Raw genomic sequence first — 26,695 nt, forward strand, 5'->3', positions numbered from 1 at the left:
AAGCACACTCTGGCTAAGCCAGGGATTCTGCCCCAGTCTACCTCAGCTGCTCCAGTGCCTGCCTGCCTGCCTGGGGAGGGCCTCCATGCTCCACTGTTTTCCCCTGTGGCTCTAGTGGGCATTCAGAGCCCAGTAGAATGTCAGCACCATGAGGGCCCAGACTTTGTTCTAGTCAAAGGGATGTTTCCCCACAGCCTGCCCAGAAGCCCTGGCCCTAGAACAATGCCAGCACAGCTGTGATAGCTGCTCAGTTAGTAGATGTACAAATACAAGTGATATTTGGTGAGGTTTTGAAGCATGTGTAGGATTTTGATAGGTAGAGACAACTTGGAGTCCAACAAACATTCCAGCAAAGGGACTGGCATGAGCAAGGTTGAGAAGTGGGAGAGGGCCAGGGTATAACTGGGGAAACTATGAATAACTAGTTTTGCTGGAGTTCGAAGAAGTGAGCATGTTATTTCTGTACTTGTTTGACCTTTTTTTTTTTTTTCAAATCTAGCTCTACACCTTGCGTGTAGGCCCTCTGAAGAGGCATATTTATCTAGATGGATCCAGGACAGGAATGCTTTGCTTTGGTGCACAGTTGCAGGCACTCAGACCTCTACCTCCAGAGCTGCCAGTCTGTCCTTTAGGCGAGATGTGGGGAAGTTGGCACACGCAGCTGTACGGAGAGCACAGGCACTTAACCATGTCTCTTTGGCTTATGCCTTCTAGGGAGGGGGCAGCATTCCCTTTCATCTGTGTTAGGGTGTTCATGGGTTAGTAGCCCAAAGGGAACACAGGGTTGGAAGACAGAGGCAGGAATGAAGGCCTTAACAAGGCTGGTGGCTGGGGCCTAAGCCAGGGCCTTTGGTTCTTTTGGCACTTCTGACAGGCCCTGCCCTTTGCTCCACAGGCTAGAGGAAGTCCCCCTGGAGGTGCTGAGGCAGAGGGAGTCCAAGTGGCTGGACATGCTCAACAACTGGGACAAATGGATGGCCAAGAAGCACAAAAAGGTGAGGGGCCTGGCCTTGGACCTTGGGCTGGGAGTTGGCAGCCTGGGGAAGAAAAGGAAGTGGGAGGAACTGTATCAGCTTAAAGGAGCAGGAGCTTCTCCAACTGCCAGTAGCCTTGAGTGTCCCCATCTGCCAGCTCTGAAGAGGGAACAGAAGCTGGCTGTAGGGCAGAGACTAGTCTTTACTTGGTCCTCCAAGATGACTTCAGAATCACACAGAACTTTGTCCTGGAGTCAAACTTCAAAACCACTTATAGCCAAAAGCCCTTATTAGCAGCATTCCTCCAACCCTCTTGGGAGAAGTTCTTGCTGCTACTTACTGCCCACCTATCAGGGAGGACTTTATAATACTAATAATAGCTAACATGTTGAACATTTGCAGTGCTGGATGCTTGACTTGAGTGATCCTTACAACTCTCCAATGAGGTTGGTAGCAGTAGAATCCCTATTTTATGGGTGACCACATATCAAGGTTTGAACCCAGGCAGTCTAATTTAGCGTCTGCATACTTCATCACCACCGTCTAGATTAATGTGATGAGTTCCCTCTTACTTCCGGGCCAAAGGAAAAAGAATAAAAAGTAACCTCACAGGGGCACCTGGGTGGCTTCGGCTCAGGTCATGGTCTCAGGGTCCTGGGATCGAGCCCCGGATTGGGCTTTCTGCTCAGCGGGGAGCCTGCTTCCCTCTCTCTGTCTACCTCTTGCCTGCTTGTGATCTCTCTGTGTCAAATAAATAGATAAAATCTTTTTTAAAAAGTAACCTCACAGTTGAATGGTCTTATAAAAATGAAAATACCCAGTGGTCCTCTCCTAGTTGGTCTTTCTTTAGACACTAGCTCTATTGCTCTGTAGGAACTCCTTGCCCACCACAGTGTTGATGCCCTTGGCCACCTGGGCAGGATCTAGTTACTCCCCAGCCTATTGGAGGCCTGTCCAGAAGCTCATAGCCAGGGTCTCTCTGCCCAAGTTCCCAGGGCAGAGAGTGAACCTGCTGTCCCACTATCGTCACCAGACATGCTGGTCTGGTCCAGGCTGGCACAGCTGGCTACAGGGCCTAGCAGAAAGCTTGGGACTGAAGGTCAAATGTGGGCTTTGGCCCAGCCCCACTACCTTCCCTTCTTCATACCTGTGACTAGCTGTGCAACTTTGTGTGTCACTTCACCCTCTGAGCCTCAGGTTACCTGGCTGAGTGATAATGACAGTCATGTTGGGAGGCTCCCATGAGCTGATGACTTGAAGGTCCTATGCCTATGGAGGGGAGGCACACCTAGGCCTGAGTCTTTCTTGCTATTCTATATAGGCTTTGTAGCGTTCATTTTGTGCTTATTAAACATTTCTCCTAAGAAAAAATTTTTTAAAGATAATTGTTCTCATCTGCTTCCTGCATGACTCTGGGGTCTATTTTCCTGCCTCCTTACCCCTCAGGCCCTCACCTTGAGCTTCAGCTCCCTCTCCACTATCTGTTGTGACTAGTGGCTGGCAAGGACAGTGGATCCTTCATGCCCCAGCCTCCCTTGCAAATGGGGATTCCAGAGGGAAGCCTTGGGGATCTCCTTTCAGCAGAGCAGGCAGCACTACTTCCTCTTTCCTTTTGCTTCCCTGGAACTGTGGTTAGAGGCCAAGTGCTCCCCCTGCCCAGTAGGGGCCACCACAGGAGGCTGTACCCTATCCTACCGAGAGGCCCTAGCCCTCTGCTCTCCATTCTTGCTACCTCAGCTATGGTCACCCTGGCCCCAGGAGCTCTTCCTGCCTGCCTGCACAGGCTTGGGCTCTCCCCGTGGTCAGGAAGTCATGGCACAGGAGGGACAAATCCTGCTTCAGGAAGTGGGTCCAGACCCAACACTTCTAGATTTATCCTGAGTCCCCAGGAGGGAACTTTATGGAGGAAAGGTTCTGGCTGGAATGCTATCTTTGAAGCCCTGTAGAGCTCTGCTTAAACAGTGGCCAAGGCCTCCCAGAGTTCAGCAGGCAGGGTGTGGCCTCACTCAGCTGTCAATCAGAGAATGATAATCCTTTGTGCTTTCTGTTTGCTGAAAACTTTCTCTGGCTTTACCTTTTCTGATCCCCACCATTGCCTCCTCTCTAAGGCAGGCAGGTGGCGCTTGCCATTCCTGTACTAAGGAGGATTCCAGAGGCCAGAGTGGGAAAAGCTGGCTGTACTGCTGGTTCTTCATCCCCGCATAGCCGGCCCCGGCCTGAGTGAGGGCAGGGCCTATTTGAGAACCTTAAAGGACTGAAGGTATTCCTGGGCTCCCCTGGGGCAGGCCAACTATGACAGGGGACTGTGATGATGTGGGGGTCTGGCTCAGGTCAGGCTAAACTTGGCCCTGAAGAGAGCCTAAAGGGCCTATGGCTCTAGGCCATACTATATTCCTTTACCAGAGTCTTCTCAGACCAAGTGGCCTCCTTAAGGAAATCCTTATTCCACAGCAGCAGGAAACTATTCCCAGAGTCTGGGGCAGTTCTCTTCCACTCCCTTTCTCGCCCCCTCCTCGTCCCACCTCCTCACTGCCTTTGCAGGAGGTCCAGAAGCTTGAGCCTAGCTCCTATGACCAGCCACTCTGCTCTTCCCCCACTCCCTCCAGACTGTCTGCCAGTCTCCTTCCTGGTTCTTGACACTCTCTGACCCTTGGAAAGTTTTCTCTTGTTTGTGCTGGTCATCAGGAAGGCTAGGCCTTCTGTGATCCTCTGAGAGATTCCAATGGGACTGTTTGAGGGGGTTTCCAGGTGAGGGGAAGTTAGGTGTGAGCCTGAGCCCCTGGGGTTTCTGTGTCAGGCATTTTCCTGTGATGGAGGGGTGGAGAGGAAGGCGTTTATTGAACACAGACTGTGTGTCAGGCTCCCTGCTACACATTTTCCCACCTTTCTAATAGGATCCTAGGTATTGCCATTCTGTTCTTAACTATTTATGCAAATTGATTGGCTCAAGGTCAGCACTGGAGTCAAACTCACATGCATTTGCTCTTCCCACTGCCCTTAGCTCCCATCTTCATCCAAGGCCAGGCTGCTTAGTGCAGGGACTGAAGAGAGTGTCATTGGCCAGTACCCCCCACCTCCATCCTATAGGAGTGGTGCCTCTGCTTTTGCCCTCACCCTCCTTGACCATTGGCCTTGAGGTCAAGGAGGACGATCAAGGCAGCTGCCTCCATCTCATTCTGTCCCAAAGCCCAGGTGGAGCTCACCTCTTGTCTAGCTCTGAGAGTCCAGTGGAGTGCAAAGTGTATGGGGCTGGATCCCTCTAGCCTGTGTGGTATAGGAGGTAGCGGGTTCCTGATGGTGTGATCTAACATTTTTCCACTCTATGTTTCAGTTTTCCCATATGTAAAAGACATGATGATTTTTCAAACTGGATTTTGATGGTAGAAGCCTTTTTTTGATAAAAACAGCAAGGATAAGAATTGAGCCCTAGCTCTAGGTCATGAGCTACCTCAAACACTTTCTCCTTCTCCTCTCCCAGTCTGTGAGTGGTAGGAAAGACCTGTGCCATTGTAGCAAGAGTTGGAATCAGGACCCACAGCCAGTCCAGCACAGTCCCTGTGCTGGTGACTGTGGGGGCTCAGGATCAAGGAGAGCAGAAGAGAGGATTCATGACCAAAACAAAGAGGGAGCCATTCTGATCAGCTCCCATCTTCCTTCTGAGTTCTGCTGAGTTCTCTCCCATCTAGGTGGGCTGTGTCCTGCCACATGGCTACTTAAACAAGCACCCCCATAGAAGTGCCTAGGCCATGTCTCTGGGTCAGGGTCATCTCAAAGCTACCTGCCCTGCAGCTACAGCTGTGCCCCACACCATGCAGATCTCTCCCTAGTGATGTCCCATGGGGCTTCTTCAGCTTGGAGGAGCATTTTGCTTCATTTCCATTTTGATTCAGAAAATGGTCATAGGGATTCAGAATTATGTAGTAGACCTCAAGAATATCTGTTTCATCACTGGGCCAGGGGACAGGGAGACTGACATCACCTGGTAGCAGCATATCTAATTATAGTCATTATTCCCCTTGCCCCCTGGTATCCTAGGCTCTGCATTGTAGTAATAGTAGCAAAAGGAGGGAAGTCCTTTTTTCTCCCCGCTTTGCTTTTCCCGGTGTGCTAATTGAAGGCCCACCAAACACCAAGAGAAGAGTGGGGCTGGCACACAGCCTCTGGAGGTGTTGCCTTAGTGGATGTATGAGCACAGTCTTTTTTTTTTTTTTTACTTTCAGATCCGTCTGCGGTGCCAGAAGGGCATCCCACCTTCTCTGCGGGGCCGTGCTTGGCAGTACCTATCAGGAGGCAAGGTGAAGCTACAGCAGAACCCTGGAAAGTTTGATGTGAGTAGCCCTTCTTTCATCTTACCCTCCCTCTCGCATCTCTTGAAGTCCTTCACATGGCAGCAATCCTCCAGGTGCTTACTTGGACCTCAGCAGTATGAGCTGATTAGTGAGACCACCTGTCAGATACTCCACTGACCAGGCCTGTCCAACCTGTAACTCCTGGGGGCTCTGCCCATCTGAAGCTCCAGCGCTGAACAGGCTTCAGTGGGTTGGACCGATTTTCCATCCTCCATTCCATCTCTTTCTCTTGTCAACCACCCAGTTTTGTTTTCTTGGGCTCAGTAGACTACCTCCAAGCTCTTGGTCGTCAGGAGGGAACTCTCAGACCACTCTCCTGACTGCCTTGGGCTCTGCTCTGAGCCTTTGAAGGACTGCCCTCAGGGTCACAGAACTCTCAGTAACTCTTGGCCTCCCATCCTCGACTCTTTTCTCCTGCCTCATCCAAGCTTGCCAGACATAGTTCATCCATGCTGCTAGTGAGGTTGTCAGGCTTAGGGGTGGCTGAGCCAAACCAGTATCCTTTGGGATTAGAAAGCAATCAGTGACCAGAGAGGATATCCTCTGCAGGCATGCCTTCCTCTCTCTGCCCATTGCCCCTTGCCCCATGGCTGCCGGAGTAAGAATACCCCTCCATTCTTGGGACTTCTTAGGGCCTACCTGGGCTGGGCAGCAGTTCCAGCATGTTCCCCTGTGAGAGGCATTTGGCTCCCTTGCGTTGCCCCTGCTTACCCACCAGACCTGGCCCCAGGCATCAAGGTTTCTCCCAAGCTCTTAGGACTGGTGAGTGGCTGTGAGACAGAGCTGCCAGCTACCAGCTCTCTGTTGACATAGTTCATGCTTTGGCAAACACTCCTGTTTTGCCAAACCTGTTCCCTGAGAAGAGTGGGCAGGGCGGGGAAGCCCGAGTTTCTGCTGTTGACCCGAAGAGTGTGAGAGTCATTTGCTAGCAGCATTTGGCCGTGGGGCTTTAGGTTTTGGTGGAGGGTGGTTGGAAGCAGCTCTGGGAATCAGGGTGATTGGACTGTCCCACAGAGCAGCAATACCAGGCCTCTTGACTCCAGTCTCCTCTTCCGTCCCTTTCATTCCAGGAGGCTGCATCCTGGGTGGAGGGAGAGGTTCAGTTGGGAACTTCTCCCCAAATCTGTGGTTTACCTCTGGCTGCTAGAGCACAGGCATGGGAGCCAAGAGCTTTGTCAGCCTGGCCAGAGTCCTGGTTCCATAGTTAGCAAATGTGAGCACATCCCATAGTAGCAGAGCACAGAGCTGTGTGTGCATTTTGTGTGTGGGGAGTAATGTATCTGCGGAGAAATCAGCCACCTTTGTGAAATCATGAGGGTTGCTTGTGGGAGAAGGTAGATTTGCCAAGAAAGGGCTTCTGGATCCTCTGAAGCCAAGTGGTGGGTCCCCAAGGCAGTCCTGGGGGCTGGAGCAGTGGTTTTCGAGCACACCTAGAAGGACTTTGCCTGTGGATGACATGGAGGAAGTGAGCAAGGATGAGAAGCTCCCTCTGGCTGCTGTGGACATGACAGTGTCCCCACACCCACAGTGTGGGGACAGTAACAGGCTGTTGGCAGCAGCACCTATTCCTGTATTCCCCGGAAGTCCCCCAGTCTCGGCTGTCAAGGAAGGTTCTGCAGCCTCTCATGGCTCATGGCTCTGTCTTCTCCCATCCTTGCTACTTCTTCCTCCCTCACTGGGCAGGGCAAGACCTCTGTCCTTTTCTTACCTGGTTTTCTTCTTGGCTTCACCTCATGATGGTGTGAGTGCCTTCAGGCTCTCTTGGAGGCTTCAGTATCTGCATCAGCTGCCAGCGGCTCACACCTGCTTTTGATTCCCAGAGCCCTTACTTGCCACAGGCCCTTTGCTCTACCTCTTCCTTTCTCAGCCACCCATGTATCATTAAGTGCCTTGGGCTGCTGAGGTACCAGGTGAGCACATCCTAGGAACTGACTTCTTGGGTGCTCAGGTCCCTACCTTACCAGAGCCCTCTGGAGAATTTGTGGGGTCTTCCTCCCCTTTCTGACAAAAACAATCCTGCATTGTTCTCAGACAGTATCCAGCCCTTGGTTTGACTTGGGAGATTCATAGGCTACACACAAGCCCCATTTTGAGAATATGTGGGGCTCTAGAGGTTGTACACCCACTTCTTCAGCTGTGTGCCTGATCAAAAGCCCTTTAAAGGCACCTGGTCCTTTTCTCCAACCTCCAGCCTTGAACAGTCTATCAGTTTTTTAGTCCAATACTTACTCTCTTGTGTCAAGTTACCTGACATCCTAGAGGCTTTAGTTGAATGTTGGGACACACCTACTGAGGGGACACAAGATGGAAAGGGGCTTTTATGAAGACACCTGCCAGTCAAGGCCAGGGCCTGGGTCTGTACCCATGGGTGTATTTGCTGAGAATCTGGCCGTCATCCCAGGGGCCTTCCCTGGTACTGCATGAGCCCTGCAGGCAACGTGTACATGGTCTGCTTCCCTGCTCAGCCCTCTGGGTTTCCTTTTTATTGATTTTTTTTCTTTCTATTTTTATGATTTTTTAAAAAGATTTATTTGTTGATTTTAGAGAGAGAGTGAGAGAGACCGCAAGTGTGTATGAGTGGAGGGAGAGGCAGAGGAGAGGGAGACAAGCAGACTCCCCGCTGAGCAGGGAAACTGATGTGGGGCTTGATCCCAGACCCTGAGATCATGACCTGAGCCAAAATCAAGAGTCAGACGCTTAACCAACTGAGCCACCCAAGTACCCCAATTTTTCCTTTCTATTTTTAAGTTGGGGTATTTACAGAGAGTGAAATATATAGACCTTAAGTGTACAGTTCAGTGAATTCTGGCAAATAATACATATCCACATAACAACAAGCAAATCATGATAAAGAACATTTCAAAAGATGGGGAAATGATTTTTCTTTGTGTAATGCTTTGTTTTTAAATGGTATTCATGTTAAAATGTTCACAGAAGTTTGAAGAAGAAAGAGAAGAGAATAAAACTTTGTCAAAACCCCAGTACCCAGAGATGGCTCTGAGTTTAATGTTTGACAAATGTCACATCCTTCCAGATAGCACTCTGTGCAGATCCCTCTCCTTCTCTCTCTTTCATACACACACACACACACACACACGCACACTCCTTCCTGAATAGGTGATACCACTTGCACAGGGAGACAGAAAGCAGAGGAAGTGGGATCAATGGCTCTGAGTCAGCCTGGCTTCCAGGCCCAGCACCACCATTTTTCTAATCATGAGGACTTGGACAAGTGACTTTTCTTTGATCCTCACTTTCCTCATCTGTGAACAGTGTAATGATAGGGCTTTTCTTTGAGGTTGAGAAGAGTCAGTGAGGTCTGTGGGTGGCTCAGAGCAGTGCCAACAGTGGTAGCTATTGCTTTGATAGTAGCCTTCCAGCTTAAGGACCTGAGATGTTTGAGTGAGTCCTGAATAAATTGCCTGGAGGTTATTTCCAGCTACAGCAGTGACAGACATTCTTGACTACATGGGTCTTCCTAGAGTCAGGATCACTCCTCACCCCTTAGGGTTTCTAGGGCCCTTTCCTCCTTGCCTCTTTGCCCCTTCTCTCTCATTCTTCTCAGGCTTCCTTACCTGAGCTTCCTGACTTGTCTTCAGGAAGGCCTAGTTCATGATGGGATTGGATGGGCATTGCCCCTGGCAGAGGGTTCCTCCAATACCTGGGACAGTTGTATCTTCCCAGCAGCCATCACTAACTCCTCTAATACATGCTCTTGATCTTGCTTCTAGGAGCTGGACATGTCCCCTGGGGACCCCAAGTGGCTGGACGTGATTGAACGTGATCTGCACCGACAGTTCCCTTTCCATGAGATGTTTGTGTCCCGGGGAGGCCATGGGTAAGAAGACTGGATCTTATGGGCTGGAGGTGGTTCTGGGCCCTGTTCCTCAGGGCACAGAGGAAGTAAAATGAGTTTGGGTGTATCTCAGGGGCCCAGAAGCTGGGAGCCCCAGACTCCACTGTTAGAGTTTCCCTTTGGTTTGAATTGGATGGATCTCTCCTTAGCTCCTTCTCTTACCTTTAGGGCAACTTTCATTTATGCCCAAAGTGCTAGAGCTTGCCTGGTCTTCTTCTGGAAACAGGTTTTGGTGAGGAGAAAGAGTGTTAGAAATAACTGGGTAGGCAGAGGGTATGTAGAAGGGGAAGGATAGGCAGCCAGAGGACGAAGACAAGATACCCGGGACAAAGCTGTCTGGCTAAGGAGACATAGCTACTGAATGAGAGGCCCACACTTCCAGACCTGACACACCCTTACCTTGTATCTGGCATCCTGCCTGGCTCTGCCTCCACTTTCTCTGCTGCTCTGCCTCTGCTCTCATCTGTCATATGGGGTGGGGCGGGGCTGGGGAGCTGCCCTTCCTGCCTCCTCCTCTGGTCCTCTGAGAGTTTGTGTGCTGTAGTGGGAGACCGACCCCTTGCTGACCACAGTCAGGTTCCCGGGGAGGTGCAAGTTCTGAAACAAGTCTGGTCTGGTAGGGGCGGCAGAGTCATACCTATCTTCCCTGCCCCACTTGGCCCTTCTACAGCCAGCAGGACCTTTTCCGTGTGCTGAAGGCCTATACCCTTTACCGACCCGAGGAGGGCTACTGCCAGGCCCAGGCTCCCATTGCCGCTGTTCTACTCATGCACATGCCTGCTGAGGTACCACCAGACCCTGGACGGGTGAGTGGGTGGGCAGGGAGTACCCAGCAGCAAGGCCTCATGCCTCTCTTGCCCACAGCAAGCCTTCTGGTGCCTGGTGCAGATCTGTGAGAAGTACCTGCCTGGCTACTACAGTGAGAAACTGGTAAGTGCTTCCTGGGTCCAGACCAGGCCTGGAACCTGACCTTTGTGGCCTCTCCAGACCTTTCTCTCCATAGCCACTGTTGCCCTAGCTTAAAAATCTTCCCAGACTTCTGTTGCTTTCAAGCTGAAGACCCAAGGCCTTCCAAGGTCAGGTCTTCTAGGCTCCAGAGTTACCGGTTACCGGTTACCTGGCCTCTATCTCTGCTTCTAGCTGTCTGGTTGCTTTTCAGGGTCTCAGTTCCTCCAGAGCACCAAGTTCCTCCCTGCCTCAGCCTTGGCATAGGTTTAAACCTCTACTCCCTTCATTCCTGTAATAACCCCTCCTTTCCTTCAGCTTTAAGCCCTCAGGGAGCTTTTTGTGACCCTGTAGGTGGGACCTCTGGCACATGCTAATCCAGCATTCCTGGTTCTGCCATACTCTGGGCACTTAGCCACCTCCCCCACCAGCGCCTGTCCTGCCCCCAGTCTCTTTGCTCCTGTGATTCATCTGTCTGCCCCTTTCCACACATGCTCCGTGAGGTGGACCAGCTAGGTCTGTTTTGCTCTTCAGTGTATCCCAGCCCCCAACACAAGGTTGGCTCCTGGCAGGCAGTAGCTGCCTGAGGGATGAATGAATGCCTGCCTGGTACTGGAAACCAGAGCGTAGTCTGGCCTGCCTGCTTCGAGCCTACAGTCCTGGCCCCATAGCTTCACTGTGTCCCCCAGGAGGCGATCCAACTGGATGGGGAGATCCTCTTCTCACTGCTGCAGAAGGTGTCACCTGTGGCCCACAAACACCTCAGCCGGCAGAAGATCGACCCGCTGCTATACATGACAGAGTGGTTCATGTGTGCCTTTGCCCGCACCCTGCCCTGGAGCTCTGTGCTGCGCGTCTGGGATATGTTCTTCTGTGAAGGTAATGGGCTGGGCTTGTGGGGGACACCCCTGCCTCTAACCTAGCCCACAGGGAGCCTCTATTTTCAGAGAAATTCCTTACAGGCCCTTTTACCACCCCCCATGCAGGAGTCAAGATCATCTTCCGGGTGGGGCTGGTGCTGCTGAAACATGCGTTGGGCTCCCCAGAAAAGCTCAAAGCCTGTCAGGGCCAGTACGAGACTATCGAGCAACTGCGGAACCTCAGCCCCAAGATCATGCAGGAGGCCTTCCTGGTCCAGGAGGTGCGGCCCACACCCTCCCATCACCCCTGGGTGGGAGTGGGAGATGTGGGGGCCCTTTAGAAGCAGCCTGGTAACTTTGGCCAAAGGTGGGTTATTGGTGCCAGGCCTGGTGCTCAGCAGCTCAGGATGGTGTGGGTAGACCTTCTCCTCCTGTCTTAGTGAGAAGACAGGGGCACACAGAGGCCTAGGTTTGCAGGGCCTTCCCTGTTCTGAACCACTTGGGAATTAGAGGAGCTGTGACTCATTACCCTCTCTTCTTCCCTGGTACCACATCCATGGCCTTGGGTTTATTTTCCCTTTTTTCTTTCTTTTGTGGATTTTTGTCTCAGGGGCTGTACTTAGGTGACACATATTTAGGCAAGTAGACTCGAGTTGTGAGCAGCTTTCTCCTCGAGGCAGTGGGTCTCAAGTGCCTGAACTTGTGATCGTCACAGGGACCAGACCCCCATTAGACCCTAGGAATAGGGTCAGCCTTTAGTGACCAGGGCTGGGGGATGGTGAGGGAGAACAGGGCCAATTTGGAAGGTAGAGGGGAAGTTTCTTCTTGCTATCCATCTTACTGTCACTACCCACACAGGTGGTAGAGTTGCCGGTGACAGAGCGCCAGATTGAGCGTGAACACCTCATTCAGCTGCGGCGCTGGCAGGAGACCCGGGGTGAGCTGCAGTGCTGCTCCCCACCCAGGCTACACGGTGCCAAGGCCATCATGGAGGCGGAGCCAGGCCCCCGGCCCATGCTGCAACCTTCACCATCTATCCGCCTGCCCCCAGATGCCCCCCTCCCTGGTTCCAAAGGCAAGCCCAAGCCACCCAAACAGATCCAGAAGGAGAAGGAGCAGTGGAAGCAGGCAAAGGCAAGTGGGCAGCTGGATAAGCCCCCAACCACAAGTCAAGCCAAGGTGGCAGCCGCTGCAGGAGATGCGTGTCCCCCACAGAATGTGCTCCTGAAGGATCCAGCCCACCTGGACCCAGCCCCACAGGACTCAGCTCCCCAGGATTCAGCCTGCCACCACTCCCAGGATTCAGTCCACCACCACTCCCAGGAGAGCCTGACATCCCAGGAGAGTGAGGACACCTACTTGTAACCCCGGCAGCTCAGGCCTATGGGGAAGGGTCTCCACACACCTACACAGCTCACAGACTGACATTCAAGGGCCTGCCCATGCTCTGAGGGCCCAGCTGCCTGGCCCCTGGGCGGCAGAGAGTCTGGCTGGCCCAGCACAGATTCTGCCTGAGCCTTTTTATTTATTTTCTCCAGAGTGGAGCTTGGGCCAGCCCAGCTCAGGCAGGCAGAAGTGAGGGCCAATGGGCGGGGCCTCACTCAGCCTCCTCCTCCTGGGGGGATGCTTCCCAGGGCTAGGGTGCTGTTGTGAGGAGAGAGGGTGGGGTAAAGGGTGGGGTGCTCTTTGTGTAAAATAGAAACATGATTTTGTACAGAAATAAACAAGCTTGTGTAGAGAGTTGGTGTGTGTGGCTAGGGACTGGGAAGGGGAGCCACCCCTGGTGCTCAGCGTCTCTTCTTTCTACCCTACAGAGCCCCCCATCCTGGCCCCCAGCCCAGCACAAGAGCCTCTCTCAGAAGTACCTTTGTCATAGGCCAGTCTTTGTTCCTGGCCCACACTTTCCCTCACCCCATCCCCTCTGCCCCATGTTCACCAGTCTGCCATGGAGGAGGGTCACCAGAGCTAGAGCACAGTGCTGGAGCAGAGCAGGGCCTGCTTCCCAGGCCTTGACACCTACCCATCTCTGAGGGGGAGGGGCTCTTTAAGGAGGTCTTTCCAGGGGCTTCCTCCATCAAGGCCCCTTGCCTGGATGCCACTTCAAACCCCAGTGAGGTTCTGAGTGTTTATTTTGGGTTGAGTGCTGGCACAAGGGGTCAGGGACCATGAATGAATGCCCTTACATGCCTAGTCTAAGCCTCCATTAGACACACAGGGATGAGGGAAGAAGTTTGGGTCTTTGATAGAAGGCTGCCTGCTGTTTCCTGAACACTTAGCATGTGCCACGTTGGGCTGGCATGTCACTAGCCGATCAGGTAGGCTCTATTGTCTCCATTTTACAGATGAGGAAGCAGGAGCTGAGTGGGAAAGATGAAGCTGGTCGATTTGCACCTAAAACCCCTCAGCTACCTCTCCTGACCAGGGTTCCTAGTGACCTGGCAATGCCACTGAGGGCCCAGGCAGGCACTACGGTCACAACCTGATGACTGGTGAGGGTGAGGACAGGGTGTCCCTGGGAAAGGCCCCCCCCCTTCTGCTGAGGAAGCAGCTTTTCCAGTCAAACAATAGCGGCTGTTCCTGGCAGGCTACCAAGCTGGGCTGGGCCATGGTGGGAGGGGGTGGGAGAGGGAGGAGAAGAGCCTCCTTAGGAGTTTTCAGGCATCACAGGGCCTGGGCCTGGAACATTTTGTCCTGATATAGCTGGGGATACTGAGGCCTAGGGAGGTCAAGTGTCATATGAGCCTATCAGGGCAGCTACCCATTTCCTGCCCCCTACCCCTCACCCCTATGGTTTCCCACCTTTCTGTACCTGCCCTGAGAGGCTTTAGGACAGTCCCCTCCCCCCAGCTCTCCAGGGACTCGGCCAGGATATGGCAGCCGCAGTGTTCCAGGAATCCCTTGAGCCAGAGAGTCAAGGGCTGGAGGGTGCTGCCCAGCTTCCATCCACCTACAGTAGAGGTTCTTGAGCAAGAGGCTTGTGTAGGCCTGTTGGGTCCCAAGTCAGGCCGGAAGCCGGCTTTAACCTGTTTGGTTCAAAGCCTCAGATCTGAAGCCTGAGGATGCTCAAGCCAAAGTCCCCCCAGAGCATGCTGTGTCTGTTCTGCTACAGGGCCAGCCTAAGTGTGTTGATACCTGCTTAGCCTTGGAGTCTTAAATGTGAGGCAGCCAGAGCAGAACCCAGGTCTAATGTTGAAATGACCCCAAGTTAGTCTAATAAGCCTCAGATCTGAGGCATCTGCCAGTGCTGGGGGCCTCCATGGGCATGAAGCAAGTTTACATGTGCTGGGGCCAACTGGGTTCTGCTAATGGCTGCAGGCTTTGGGAGGCCTCAGGAGGGCTCAGATCTCAGGTTTGAGATCTGAGTACCCAGTGAGCCCCAGATACATGGGCCTATCCCCTGAAGTTTGGTCATTTGGGCATCCCCGGCCCAAGAACTTAGTCTTGAAGGGTCTCAAGCCATAAGCCTGGCCACCTTCATCCCCTACGTAGCCCACAGTATGTTACTCAAATATAAGTGGCTGGGGTCCTCCCTATCTCTATGATCCTTTTGAGTACTCGCCTTCTTCCTCCATAAGGGGAAGGAGTGAGAAAGGACACTTTGTGGGGAGAGAATCAGTCACCAGGGCTGCACAGCCTATCCCTATCCCTCCATACTCCAGAGTTTTCTGGGCAGCACTCTGGACCCAACTGAACCCCGGTTCGTCTAGCGGCCCCTTCGGAACTTCAAGGATATCAATCATAAGACTGAAGGCCAGAAACCGTTCCCCATCTCCTTCCTGTTTCCGACCCCAGCGAGGAAGGCGACTTACGGAAAACGCAGAGCCCCCGAAAAGGGGCGCGGCATGGGCGGGGCATAGAGGACTCAAGCGGTGTGGGATCAGCCTGTGATCCGCGAATCAATCCTAAAGGGGCGGAGTCATCAGAGGCGGGGCTCAGCGGGCTGGAACCTAAGGGATGAGGCTCCGGCCCTAAGGAGGAGGCGTGGCCACTCTGGATAGGCCGCCCGCCCCTCAGGGCGTGGCTGTCAGGAAACGACGCGGCGTGGGGCTGGGAGGGTCCGCCGAGTAGCCGGCGGCAAGGACGCGGCCGCGCGGCGGCTCCTTTAAGCCCCCGGCACCGCCCCTGCCGCCCCGCCCCCGGCGGCGGCCTGGGTCTGGTTGGCAGCGGGGTCAGGTCCGCGCGGACCGTGATGGAGCTGCACATCCTGGAGCACCGGGTGAGGGTGCTGAGCCTCGCCCGGCCAGGTCTCTGGCTCTACACCCACCCGCTCATCAAGCTACTCTTCCTGCCCCGCCGCAGCCGGTGCGCGCCCGGGTTCGGGGGCACAGGTGGGGGTGGGCTCCGCTGTTGATCCGGGACGGGTTCGGGAGATTAACATCGCCGCAGGGCGAGCGGGAGCGGGCGGGGAGGGCGCTTCTCCTTCCTACCCTCCTCCCGCCGCCATCCGGCTTGGGCCTACCCTCCCTGGGACCGCCGCGCCTATCCGGCGCCGTGAGGCCCCCTCCCAGGGCCAGTTAAAGCTCAAACAACCTGGGGTGAGCAATGCTTAACTTCAAGTGGTGTCAAATGGGGGCAGTTCCTTCCTGGCGACTGCGGGGAGCTTCTTACAGATGCCTCCCATCGGGTCAGAGGGGCTGGTCTAGGGGCCCCAAAGTCCAACACCCCCAGAGCTGTAGTCGCGGGTGAGTCTCTCCTCCTTCCCGGAATGGAGGGTTGGGAGCTTCTACAGAGGTCCGGAGACGAAAAACAGTGATTTTCGTGATTCCGGTGATAAGGCCCACACCCACTGGCGCGGGAGAGAGAACTGAGGCTTGAGGGGGCAGGGAGGGGCTCAGCAGGGTCTTTCTGGGCGAACTGGAGCGAGATCCTGCCTGCCCCCTCCGCCCAACCCAGGCTGAAGATGCCCCCCACCCTCATCCAGGTGCAAGTTCTTCAGCCTGACGGAGACCCCAGAGGATTACACGCTCATGGTGGACGAGGAGGGCTTCAAAGGTGGGGGCAGGGCTGGGGAAGGATGTGCTCCCCTCTTTGTGGGATTCTCACTAGATCCTGGGATCCAAAGTCACAAGAGCTGGGGCTTTGAAGGCAGATGGGTCTGGGTTCGAATTCTACTACTACCACTCACTGGCTGTGTGCCTTTGAGCAAGTCACTTCCTCTCTCTGAGCTGTTTGTTTCCTCTTATGTAAAATGGCATAGTTATGGTTCTGATCTAATAGGGTCCCATGAGAACTTTTTAGACAGGGCTGTGAAGGGCACTTAGCAGCCTCAGGCCAGTAGTAGCTGGGCCTCAGTTACAGTTCAGAGCAAAAATCAGGGGCTCCTGTGCCAGTTATATCCCCCTAGCCATTATTTTTCCCTGGACTTCTCTCTCTGGTGCCGATCACCCCCTCCCTGGCTGGTCTGGGAAATCCAGGAGTCGGAGGGTTGGGAAAGGAAAGCAGGAGCGGGCAGCCAGCCCACCTCAGGGTCCTGGGGAGCCTCCTGGCTGCACTTGGGAGATTAGCAGCCACCCGGGCTCTGGCTCCTGCTCTGGACTGGACGCCAGCCTGATTCCTCCCTGGTTTCTGAAGCTGACATCTGGCTCCTACTCCTGCCAGCCTGACCCCTCCGCACGGGCCTGCAGCATCAGGCCACGAAACTGAGGTTTGGCCCATCCTCCACTGCAGCCCTTCAGGCCTTAGTTTCCCGGTTTGTACTGCAGGAAAGTCTGGGTCTGCGGAGGGAGAAGGGCATCCCTCAGCTAACCTGATTTGCTTGCGCCCCCTGGTGGTTCCACGTGATATAAAGCCTTAACCCACAGACTGCCTTCCTGAGGTATAAACTCTCATCCCATTTTACAGATGAGGAAACTGAGGTTCTGAAAAGTTAAATCATTTACCGCGGGTCAACAGCAAGTAAATGGTGAAGCTGGGATTTGAACCCAGGTCTGTCTGAATTTGGAGCTCCAGTCTTAACTGGGAAGTTTCCATCCCTAGCAGGCCAGCACTTGAAGCACTTTGCAGTCCTTGCGCACATGCAGTTCTCCGGAGCAGAACTTGGGAGAGGGAGACAGCCCCCGTCTCCAGACCTGCCCTTACCTTGGTAGAACCCCACTGTCCCCTCATCCCCACCACAGACAGGGAAACGGGCAGGGCCCGCCCCGTAGGCTCTGACATGGTATGTGCTTCCTGCTCACAGAGCTTCCCCCATCTGAGTTCCTTCAAGTGGCTGAGGCCACATGGCTGGTGCTGAACGTGTCATCCCGCAGCGGTGCAGCAGTGCAGGCTGCTGGGGTCACCAAAATCGCCCGCTCAGTCATTGCGCCATTGGCGGAGCACCATGTGTCTGTGCTGATGCTGTCCACTTACCAGACGGACTTTATCCTGGTGAGTTTTCGGCAGGCTCCAGGGCGGGGCAGAGTGGGCCTGGGGGCCTGGGCACTAACATGATACCTCGTTCCCTTGTGGTCCAGGTTCGGGAGCAGGACCTGTCCGTGGTGATCCACACTCTATCCCAGGAGTTTGACATTTACCGAGAAGTGGGCGGGGAGCCTGTACCTGTTGCCAGGGATGATTCCAGCAATGGCTTTCCCCGTTCTCAGCATGGTGAGGCTTCCCTCTGACACCCAGACCTAGGGAGGACCTCCTCTTCCCACTGGGCCCCTTCCCTTGTGAAGGTTGGTCTGTAGGCATGGGGATACTGGCTGACACCGGCTGCCTCCCAAGATAGGGAGATGTGGTGGGAAGAGCTACAAGTGGAAAAAGTTCCCGTAGAGCATGATCCTACATCCCTCCCAGGCCCCTCCCTATCTGGCCACCAGGCGGCGCCCCAGCCCATAGTCGCCCTGACAGCCACTGCCTGGTCCCTCCTAGCAGGGCCCAGCCCCACGGTGCATCCCATCCAGAGCCCACAGAACCGCTTCTGTGTCCTCACCCTGGACCCTGAGACCCTGCCAGCCATCGCAACCACGCTCATCGATGTCCTCTTCTACTCATACAGGTGCGCCTTGTTGGCACCTCATGTCTTTGTCCTCACACGGTTGTTCCCTGTGCTGTGTCCCACCATTCTGCCGCTCTGTGCCCTGTTCTGTGTCTTGGGTTCCTGGCAGCCTGGGGTAACCACGTACCCCTGACTGATGTTCAGGATAGATCCCAATGCCCCAAGTGCAGCCCTTTCCTGTAGTGTGAACTGAGACAACCCTGAGTCAGGCCATCCCAGGGGGTCCAGTGTCTTTGGACGAGGTGAGATTCATCGTCCTCTCCTGCCTCCCACCCCCATCAGGAGACCAGGTCCCTCAGGGGAGGAAAGCGGCCCAGGGAGTGGGAGGACATGCAGTGGGCTGAGTGCCCTGAAGAGCCCTTGAGCCTCCTGTCCTTTTCCAGTGCCCCCAAGGAGGCAGCCTCTGGCGGTACTGAACCCAGCTCCATTACATTCTTTGCCTTCTCCCTCATTGAGGGCTACATCTCCATCGTTATGGACGCTGAGACTCAGAAAAAGTATGTGACCCCTAGGCCCTGGGGACCAGAGACCCCAAGCACAGCACTAGGGAGGGGGGAGGTGGAGCATCAGACTCTGAGGTCACCAGGTCGCCCTGCTTCCAGGGGCTCACATTGGGGCAGGGAGGGGATGGGTGGGTGCCCTGCCCACTACCCACCTGCCTCTCCAGGTTCCCCAGTGACCTCCTGCTGACCAGCTCCTCAGGAGAGCTGTGGAGGATGGTACGCATCGGTGGACAGCCTCTGGGCTTTGGTGAGGGCTGCTTCTTTCATGTTGGGGACTTGGAGAGGACCTGGGAGGGGTGGCCAGGATGATCCACATGGACTCCCCCCATCCTCCCAATAACCCTCAGATGAGTGTGGGATCGTGGCCCAGATCGCAGGCCCCCTGGCTGCGGCCGACATCTCTGCCTACTACATAAGCACCTTCAACTTTGACCATGCCCTGGTGAGCGCCATGGGTTGGGCTCCTGGAAGGACACTGAGGCCGGGGAGGGTGGGGAGGGTGCAGGATGTAGTCTGTCTAGGCCAGGAGGTCAGCGTGGCCCTGACCCCTCCCTCTGCCCACAGGTGCCTGAGGACGGCATCAGCAGTGTCATTGAAGTCCTCCAGCGACGGCAGGACAGCCAGGGCTCCTGAGGCCACCTCGCTCTCCCTTCGCCCCAGTCTTCCAGAGACTTCTCTAAGCTATTTCCTCAAGCTCTGGGATGAGCCCTCCCCACCGCCCCCATTCCTGCCGAGCACCCCTCCTTCTGCTCTCTGTGTATAAGCTGCGTGCAGGCACTGGCTCTCATGTGGACACGCGTGTCTGCCCACGCAAGGGAACACGGTGCTCTGGGCTTCCTCCGGGAACCCCTCACCCCATCACTCCCTGCCCGGCCTCAGCGTTTGCACATTCCCTGCCTGAGGTCCGAGCCATCGCCCCCACCCTCAGTGCCCCAGGCCAGCTGCTCCCTGGATAGGGCCCTGATTTCCGTTCTGCCTCTGGCTGGGTTGCCTTCCCTGGCCGGGTGATTCTGACAGTGCCTGCCCCTCTGGGGGCCTCCGAGAAAAGTATTTTTACATCTCTCTCCCTTTTTTATTGACTTAATAAAGGCCTTGGAGTAATGAAGGGTTGGGCTGTGGCCAGTGGGTGTTGTCTGAGTTTGGACATGGCTGCTCTGTTCTTCCTTCCAGCCCCTCTGCCGGAAGTCCTGCTCTGTCCCTACGTTGCCGGCTCCCGCTGAGCTCACCTGACTCAGTTCTCACCTCTGAGAGAAATTGAACCTTTGAGAAGAGAAGTGACTTAGCCAAGGTCACCTGATTCCCATCCATGGCTACCTGCCTCTGAAGCCCAGCCTCTTCCTTCCTTCCTTGCTGCTTCTGGAATAGCCCAGAAAGTATTGAACGTGGTTAGAGATTCTGAGATCCTTCTGTCTGGAGGTCCCCCAGCCTTCCCTGCCACCTTGGGTGTGACTGGGCTATTGTGAAACCCCTCAAGGAGGACCCAAAAGCACCCTTCTTCCAGGCTGCTGCCTGTTTGCCTTTGGACCATGCCTGAGTCATGGAGGTCCCTCACAGGAGTCCTTGTTGGCCAAGAGATCAATTAGTTCTTGTCACCAGGGCTTTCCTGGAGTAGTAGTGGGAGGGGGCCAGCCAGAGTGGGGACCTGGGTGCTAGAATGACAGGATGGGCATAGAGGCCACCTGCAAAGCATTCTGCCTTCACAGGCTGCCTTCCTGGGCCAGAGGATCAGCGCGTGGGCCCAGGTTTCCTGTTGTAGAGGGGGTGCCTCCTCACTCCGTAAGACCAGGATTCCACTGTGAGCCTGATGGGACCCTACAGATGTCCCCGGGGAGGTTATCAGGTACCCTCAGCCCAGACCCGCCCGCACTTACGAAGGGAAGAAGGGTGTGACTTCGGCGTATTCAGAGGTCACCGTGGCTCCCCAGAAAAGCCAGAACAGGGGCCAGTCCTCTGGCAATGTGCCCGCCCTGCCCCTGGGAACCCAGGGGCTGCAGATCACAGGAACAGAGCGCAGCAAAGGCCAGCCCGGTGAGTGAGCGGTCGGGGACCCTAGGCCAGCCCCTTCCCCTCAGCCTCTGTTTCCTTATGTGTATCAAGATCTTGGAGGCAGGTCCTTCAGTACCCCTCTACTTCTTGGCGCTGGGAAGGGGTCATTGCTTTGTAGTTTGACTTTCAGGGGGAAGAGGGAGTTCTGGCTTCTCTCTGGAGGGCACAACTTGGACCCTGGCTCACAGGATGTCCTGGGCTAAGTGGGGGCTTTAGAACCAGAATCCTTGGGGCTCCCAACTCTGTAGGTAGAGAGCTCCTGGGCCCCATGTTCAGCTCTGGGGGGTTCTGTCCATCTGTCTGCTTGTGAGTCACTGCCTAATTTGGGTATTTCTGTTATCCTGGCTTTCCAGGTGCATCAGGCTTTGCCTAGTCTCTCAAACCAGGCCCTAATCTGGCATTGGTGCCAGGTGCTTCCCATAGGACTGGCCTGGGTAAGGGGGCTCCAGTGGTCTACTCTGACTTGGACCCAGGTCAGTGTGGAGGGGTTTTAGCTCCCTGGGCATTAGGGTCCTTGGGGGTCACTGGGTCAGCTTGGCCGTCAACAGGTTATAAATGGGGAGATCTGCTCTGGGATTGCCAGGGACCCCAGGACCCACCTGGGGTCAGAGCACAGGGCTTGGGAAGTGACTGGCGTACACTCCGCTGAAAGGGGGATGTGACCCTGGCCTCACACTTGTCTAATGCTGTGGGTGCCATCACACAGATAGGGCTTAAGCTGTCCCAGGCTGTGGCGGAGCCTCACAGAATCACCTCTTTGTCCCACCTGAGCCCCTGGACAGTTATAGAACAAAGGAAGTCTGTCTGGTTAGCCCAGGCCTGGAGTTAGGCTCAGCTTGGATCATTCATAACTAAGGTTGGGGGTATTCACTGGCATATAGTCCATGTCCTTGTCCTTCCAACCCTGGGCACACTCATGCACCTGTCCACATCAGCATAGCCATTCCTGAGTGCAGGGGTCAAGGTCCCAGACTGCAGAGCCTAAGTGCCCATCCTCATAAAGATGGCAGCCCGTGTCTGGGGAAGGCCCTGCCTACAGTCCCTTGGGGAGTAGAAAGGTGCTTTCAGCCCTCCGACTGCCAGCCTAGTGTCTGGCATCTGCTGGGAGGATGTGAACCTGGGGTGGGGAGTGCTCTTAGGTGGGTGGGGATGGGAGATGAGGAAAGCTCAGGCAGGTACCCACAGTGGCTCATTTGACCCTCTCAGATTTTACCTGCCCATACAGGGCAAATGACCTTGTGAGTCCTCCTTGAAGTTATTTGAGCAGAAATTCAGGGTGGGGGCACCCTGAATCATCCTTGCCTCCGCCAGGTAGGTCTGTCTGGTTTGGTGCTTATTGCCAAGTCACCCCAAAGCTGGCTTCTTGGTCCTGTGTAGAAGGGAAAATAAACCCTTACCTTCTCAGATGTCCCACCTGGTGGGAAGGGACCAGGCAGGAGGGCAGCCCCCCTGCGGCTAGCTGACTGAGTACCAGGAGGCTGATTCCCCCAGCTGTGCTAGAGGTGGGAAAGGGATGTGCTCCATTCATTCGTGTATTCAAAGCACGTTCTCATTACTCACCCTGCCTTTGAGAGGAAACTGAGCACAGAGAGGAGAAGGTGCTTGCCCGAGGTCACAGAGCTGGGCATGGCAAAATGAGAATTCAAAAAGGTTAACATTGGGCATAGCCTGGGGAGGTTCCCTGGAGGAAGGGACACTTTAGCTGAACCCTGAGGGATGGGGATGGTTTTGCAAGCTCCCTCGCAATCCCAGCCGTCTGCGTCGGTGGCGGGGAGTGAATGTGTGGGCAGGCACGCGAGGCCTGGCCCTGGCTCCTTCCTGACCCCGGGCTGGGCCCAGTGGGTGTGTTGGGCAATGGCCGTGGTTTGTCTCACTTTCCCAGGCGGAACCTGGTGCTGGTGTTCTGGAGCCAAGGGTGCCACAGACGGTGGTGCCCAGAGCTGCTTTCTCAGGGGGATCAGTCATGATGCCAATGGGGATGCTCTCCAGGTGCCCGTGCTTGTAATCAGTGCAGACCTCTGAGTGCATCTCTGCAGATGGGCCTGTTTCAGCCAGAAAGTGTGTATGTCTGTCTGTCCACGCATGAATCCATGTGTCCCAATGCATCCTTGGGCCTCTGCGGCCCTATGTGCATCCGATTTTGTCCAAAATCAGCTGTGTGCCTGGCTGTGTTTCTGCACGCGTCCCATGTGTGCATGGCCAGAGGCATCTGTGCCTGTGCACGTGTGGACACGTGCTGGTGCCAGTGTCTGTACGTCTGCTCCCGTCTTTGGCAGGGCAGTTTCTCTATGTCTGCGTGTACCAGGGCAGGCGTCCACATCTGGTGTTTTTGTGTTCACGTGTGTGTCCGTATGTACCCTCCTGTCCACTTTCCTTCTCCGGGCCCACATCCTCCCAGGCCTTCCTGCCTCGCCCTAATCTCAGGACGCCCAGCTTCCTGCGGTCACCAGAGGACTTATGGGCTGTGCTGGGTGTGCCCCAACTCTACCCCTCCACCTTCGCCCTCCACCCCAGCTGCCTCAGCCTCCTCAGTCTCCCTCCTACCTCTCTGTCCACTCCTCCTCTGTCCCTCGTCCTCTGTCTGCAGCCTGAAGCAAGCCTGGCCTGACTTTCTGCCCCTCCATCTGGACCCTCCACGGGGACACACAGAAATCGACACCCAGCGCCCCCCCACCCCCGCCCGCCCACTATGAGCTTGAGCTTCCCACTCCTCTGTCCTCCACAGCCGGGCCCTCCACACTTCCCTGGGTCCTGATTCAGCCTTCAGTTGTCCTCACCTGTGCTTCCCCAGGCTTCCTGCTGGTCCCTGTCATCTGGCTGCGCAAGAAATCTTGGTGCGTCCCCTCCTGTCCCGATCACCAGCCTTGGGCAGACCCTTGCTCAGGAGGTCTGCCTTTGAGACCTCCCGGCTGCAGCAGCTCTTCAGCTGCTCTGTCGCTCTGCCGTTGTGCCTTGCCCTTGACTTGTTCTCCCCCGCTGCTGGGAGCTTCTATGTGGGGCGGTTGCCAGACCCTGTCCTGAAGGGCATGCCCCGGCCTTTGAACTTGAGGTGAGCCTTCTCTAAGTCGACAAGCAAGAGCTCTGGGACAGGTCCTAACCAAGCAGTAACAGGAGGGGCTGTGGGAGGTCTCTGACTCTCTCCTGCCCGTTGGCTTTCCTGGAGTTGCCCTGTTTTTAAGCTCTGCCTTTAAAAAAAAAAAGAATTTAAATTGAGGTGAAAGTCACATAATAAATACATAATTGACCATTTTCAAGTGATGAGGTCAGTGGCATTTAGCATATCCACAATGTTGTGCAACCACCACCTGTAACATTTTCGTCACCCCGAAAGGAAACCCCACACTCATCGCTGGTCCCTCCTCATTCCCCTTCCGACCAGCCCCCGGCCACGGCCAGTCTGCATCCTATCTCTGTGGATTTCCCTGTTCTGGACATTTCACGTAGGCAGAATTAGATAATATGTGACTCCGGGCCTTTAGCTTGTTTGACTCAGCCTGGTGTTTTTGCGGCGCATGGTTTTTTTTTTTTTTTTTTTTTAAGATTTTATTTATTTGACAGAGAGAAATCACAAGTAGGCAGAGAGGCAGGCAGAGAGAGAGGAGGAAGCAGGCTCCCTGCTGAGCAGAAAGCCCGATGTGGGACTCGAACCCAGGACCTGGGATCATGACCTGAGCCAAAGGCAGCGGCTTAACCCACTGAGCCACCCAGGCGCCCCGCATGTTTTATCAGTACCGCCGATTCCTTTTTCTGGCTAAATAAGTGGACATACCACTTTTTAACAATTCATGATCTGTTGGTGGACATTTGGGTTCCCACCTCGGGCTATTAATGTGGGGGCGCCCAACATTTGTGTTTTCTGCCATCTCCCACTTCTCTTCCTTCCTTACATGCGTGTTCTGTGGACAAGGTGACCTGGCCCCAGCTGACCACTGTCCATCACCCATTGAATATCCACCAGTTGGCCTTTGGACAGAGCAAGCTTTGATGGCCTTTTCTCCCCTTGGAGCTGCAGGATGTATTTTCTTTTCTTCTTTTTTTTTTTTTTTTTAAGATTTTGTTTATTTGGGAGGGAGAGAGAGAGAGAGAGAGCATGAGGTGGGGAGGGGCAGAGGGAGAAGCAGACTCCCGCTGAGCAGTGAAGCCTGGTGTGGGGCTCGATCCCAGGACCCTGAGATCATGACCTGAGCCAAAGGCAGACGCTTAACCGACTGAGCCACCCAGGTGCCCCTGTTTCTTTTTTTCTTATTAAGATAAACACCCAGAGTTTCCTTGGCAGCTGTCCAAGAATAAGAAGGGGTAGAAGGCAGGTCTTCCACAACACCTGTCCAGGTCATTTCCTCCAGACATCCCTGCCAATGAGTCCCACCTCTGCGTCCTGGACTTCCCCTTGGGACCAGGGCTATCATTTGCGGACAGCCCCATGGGGACCCTGGCTGGTCCCCTCCATCTTTCTCCAGTTGCTCTCTCTGTTGAGCAGAGTTTTTGGGCTTTTGCAGCAATTGGCAGCAAGAGAAGTCTCCAAGCCCGTCCCACTTCCTCTCTCCATCTCCTCCACCCCTCCTGCTTTCATCCTCATACTGGTGCAGGACAAAGGACTCCCCATGCAAGTGCCAGGAAACCAGCTCAACTAGCAGAAAATAGACTGACATCATTGTCCTGTGTCGCTGGGACCAGTGTGGGTTTGGTACTGGCTTCAGGCGGAGACCAGGGGTTCAGGGAAGTTGCTTGGCCTCTCCGGCTGGACTGGCCATGTTCTCACCCACTTTATCAGACTGCACCCCACCCCCATGGAGCTGGGGAAAGTGGCTTTTCACAGCGCTAGACCTGTGACATCCCAGCTCTGAAGGCTTGGCCATGTAAGGGAGGCCTGTCTCCTGAGTCTGACGTCAGTCTTGGGGAAGGATTCTGACTGGTTCTGCTCGGGATGCAGGTGCAGCGCTAGACTCCAGGGTACCACGAGGGTCAGGCGGGGTTGGGTGCTCCCTCCTAAGCCTAGAGTAAGAAATGAGCAGGCTGGGACGCCTGGGTGGCTCAGTTGGTTAAGCAGCTGCCTTCGGCTCAGGTCATGATCCCAGCGTCCTGGGATCGAGTCCCACATCGGGCTCCTTGCTCATCAGGGAGCCTGCTTCTCCCTCTGCCTCTGCCTGCCATTCTGTCTGCCTGTGCTTGCTCTCTCTCCCTCTCTCTCTGACAAATAAATACATTTTAAAAAAAAATCTTAAAAAAAAAAAAATGAGCAGGCTGACAAATGGTGGGTTTCCAGATCACATGCTGGATGTTGGCTAGTGTGTTTATTCACCCTTCAAGACCTGGATATAAAAAGGCATTCACAACAAATTCACTTACCTGGGAGCCTAGTCTTGCTGATCTACACCCCATGCCTAGCCTGGTGCCTGACACATATGATGAATTACTTAAATACAGGTTGAAGAAGGGCCTAAAAAGCCACCATCCTTCATCTGTCTTGGCAAAAGGCAGGATTATCCCCTCCAGTGTAGACTGGTCCCTTTCTATGAGGCTGTCAGGTGCTGCTTATGGAATTCATTCTGAAGTGAATTCTTTAAAGGAAGTAGGAGAAATGCCTTATGTTTTTCTTTTTCAGCTTGTTTTCCAGGGAAGTATTGAAATCTGAAGTGGGTGAAGGAATATATTTTGAATTCACTTTAAAAAAATACCATAAAGGAAAAAGTCAGCGTCTTTAAAAATCAAGGCTTCCTAAAAAAAAAGAGAGAGAGAGAGAGAGAGATCATGTGCTTTGGTGTATTATGAGTGATATAATTCTGATTTCCTTGAGGAAAGGTGACCAGGAGAAGGCACGAGAAAGGCTCCAAGAGAACCTGTTCCTGCCCAGCAGCGAGGTGGACCTGCACTTCCGGAGGCCTGGCTGCAAGTGCACTGGATGTGAGAGGCACACATCTGGGTCCTGCAGCCTGGAAGCCATGGCTGACCTTTCCTGGGGCTTCTACAGATGCCCACATCTGTATGGCCGGGCGTTCATCCAGTCACTAAGGATTTATTGAGCACCTACTAAATTATATGGCCTATGCTGTGCTCTGGAGAGGCCATGAGGAGCCATGGAATTTGAGGGGTGTGGGTAGGGACCAGCCTGGGGTGAGAAAAGTTCCAGGAGGGCTTCCCTGGAGAGGTGAAGCTTGGCCTGGGTGACAGTTCATTCAGTAGGAG

General features: G+C 54.5%; 2 protein-coding genes across 7 annotated transcripts in view; both read left to right on the top strand.

The window, feature by feature from the left end:
* The window catches only part of TBC1D10A (TBC1 domain family member 10A), a 31,032-nt gene extending 18,324 nt beyond the window's left edge, over nucleotides 1-12,708 (top strand). The window contains exons 2-9 of the mRNA XM_047697784.1: nucleotides 896-995; nucleotides 5,195-5,302; nucleotides 9,055-9,161; nucleotides 9,850-9,964; nucleotides 10,044-10,109; nucleotides 10,814-11,003; nucleotides 11,111-11,265; nucleotides 11,843-12,708. Coding sequence (XP_047553740.1) covers nucleotides 896-995; nucleotides 5,195-5,302; nucleotides 9,055-9,161; nucleotides 9,850-9,964; nucleotides 10,044-10,109; nucleotides 10,814-11,003; nucleotides 11,111-11,265; nucleotides 11,843-12,349 — 1,348 coding nt within the window. The 3' untranslated portion in view covers nucleotides 12,350-12,708. The remainder of the gene's footprint in view (nucleotides 1-895; nucleotides 996-5,194; nucleotides 5,303-9,054; nucleotides 9,162-9,849; nucleotides 9,965-10,043; nucleotides 10,110-10,813; nucleotides 11,004-11,110; nucleotides 11,266-11,842) is intronic.
* A 2,346-nt stretch (nucleotides 12,709-15,054) lies between these two features.
* Nucleotides 15,055-19,571, top strand: CASTOR1 (cytosolic arginine sensor for mTORC1 subunit 1). Of its 6 annotated transcripts, none has more exons than XM_047697857.1 (9): nucleotides 15,061-15,286; nucleotides 15,906-15,976; nucleotides 17,163-17,350; nucleotides 17,437-17,569; nucleotides 17,837-17,963; nucleotides 18,347-18,460; nucleotides 18,631-18,713; nucleotides 18,814-18,908; nucleotides 19,031-19,571. In XM_047697857.1, the coding sequence occupies exons 1-9, from the start codon at nucleotides 15,174-15,176 to the stop codon at nucleotides 19,097-19,099; spliced, it is 993 nt and encodes a 330-aa protein (XP_047553813.1). In that variant the 5' UTR covers nucleotides 15,061-15,173; the 3' UTR covers nucleotides 19,100-19,571. The 6 variants fall into 6 exon arrangements, with proteins under 6 accessions (XP_047553818.1, XP_047553816.1, XP_047553815.1 ...); XM_047697858.1 differs by having other exon boundaries at nucleotides 15,066-15,286; nucleotides 17,840-17,963; XM_047697862.1 differs by lacking the exon at nucleotides 18,814-18,908 and having other exon boundaries at nucleotides 15,055-15,286.
* Nucleotides 19,572-26,695: the final 7,124 nt, after the last annotated feature.

Source organism: Lutra lutra, chromosome 12 (assembly GCF_902655055.1).
Source record: "Lutra lutra chromosome 12, mLutLut1.2, whole genome shotgun sequence".
In the NCBI taxonomy this organism is placed as follows: Eukaryota; Metazoa; Chordata; class Mammalia; order Carnivora; family Mustelidae; genus Lutra; species Lutra lutra.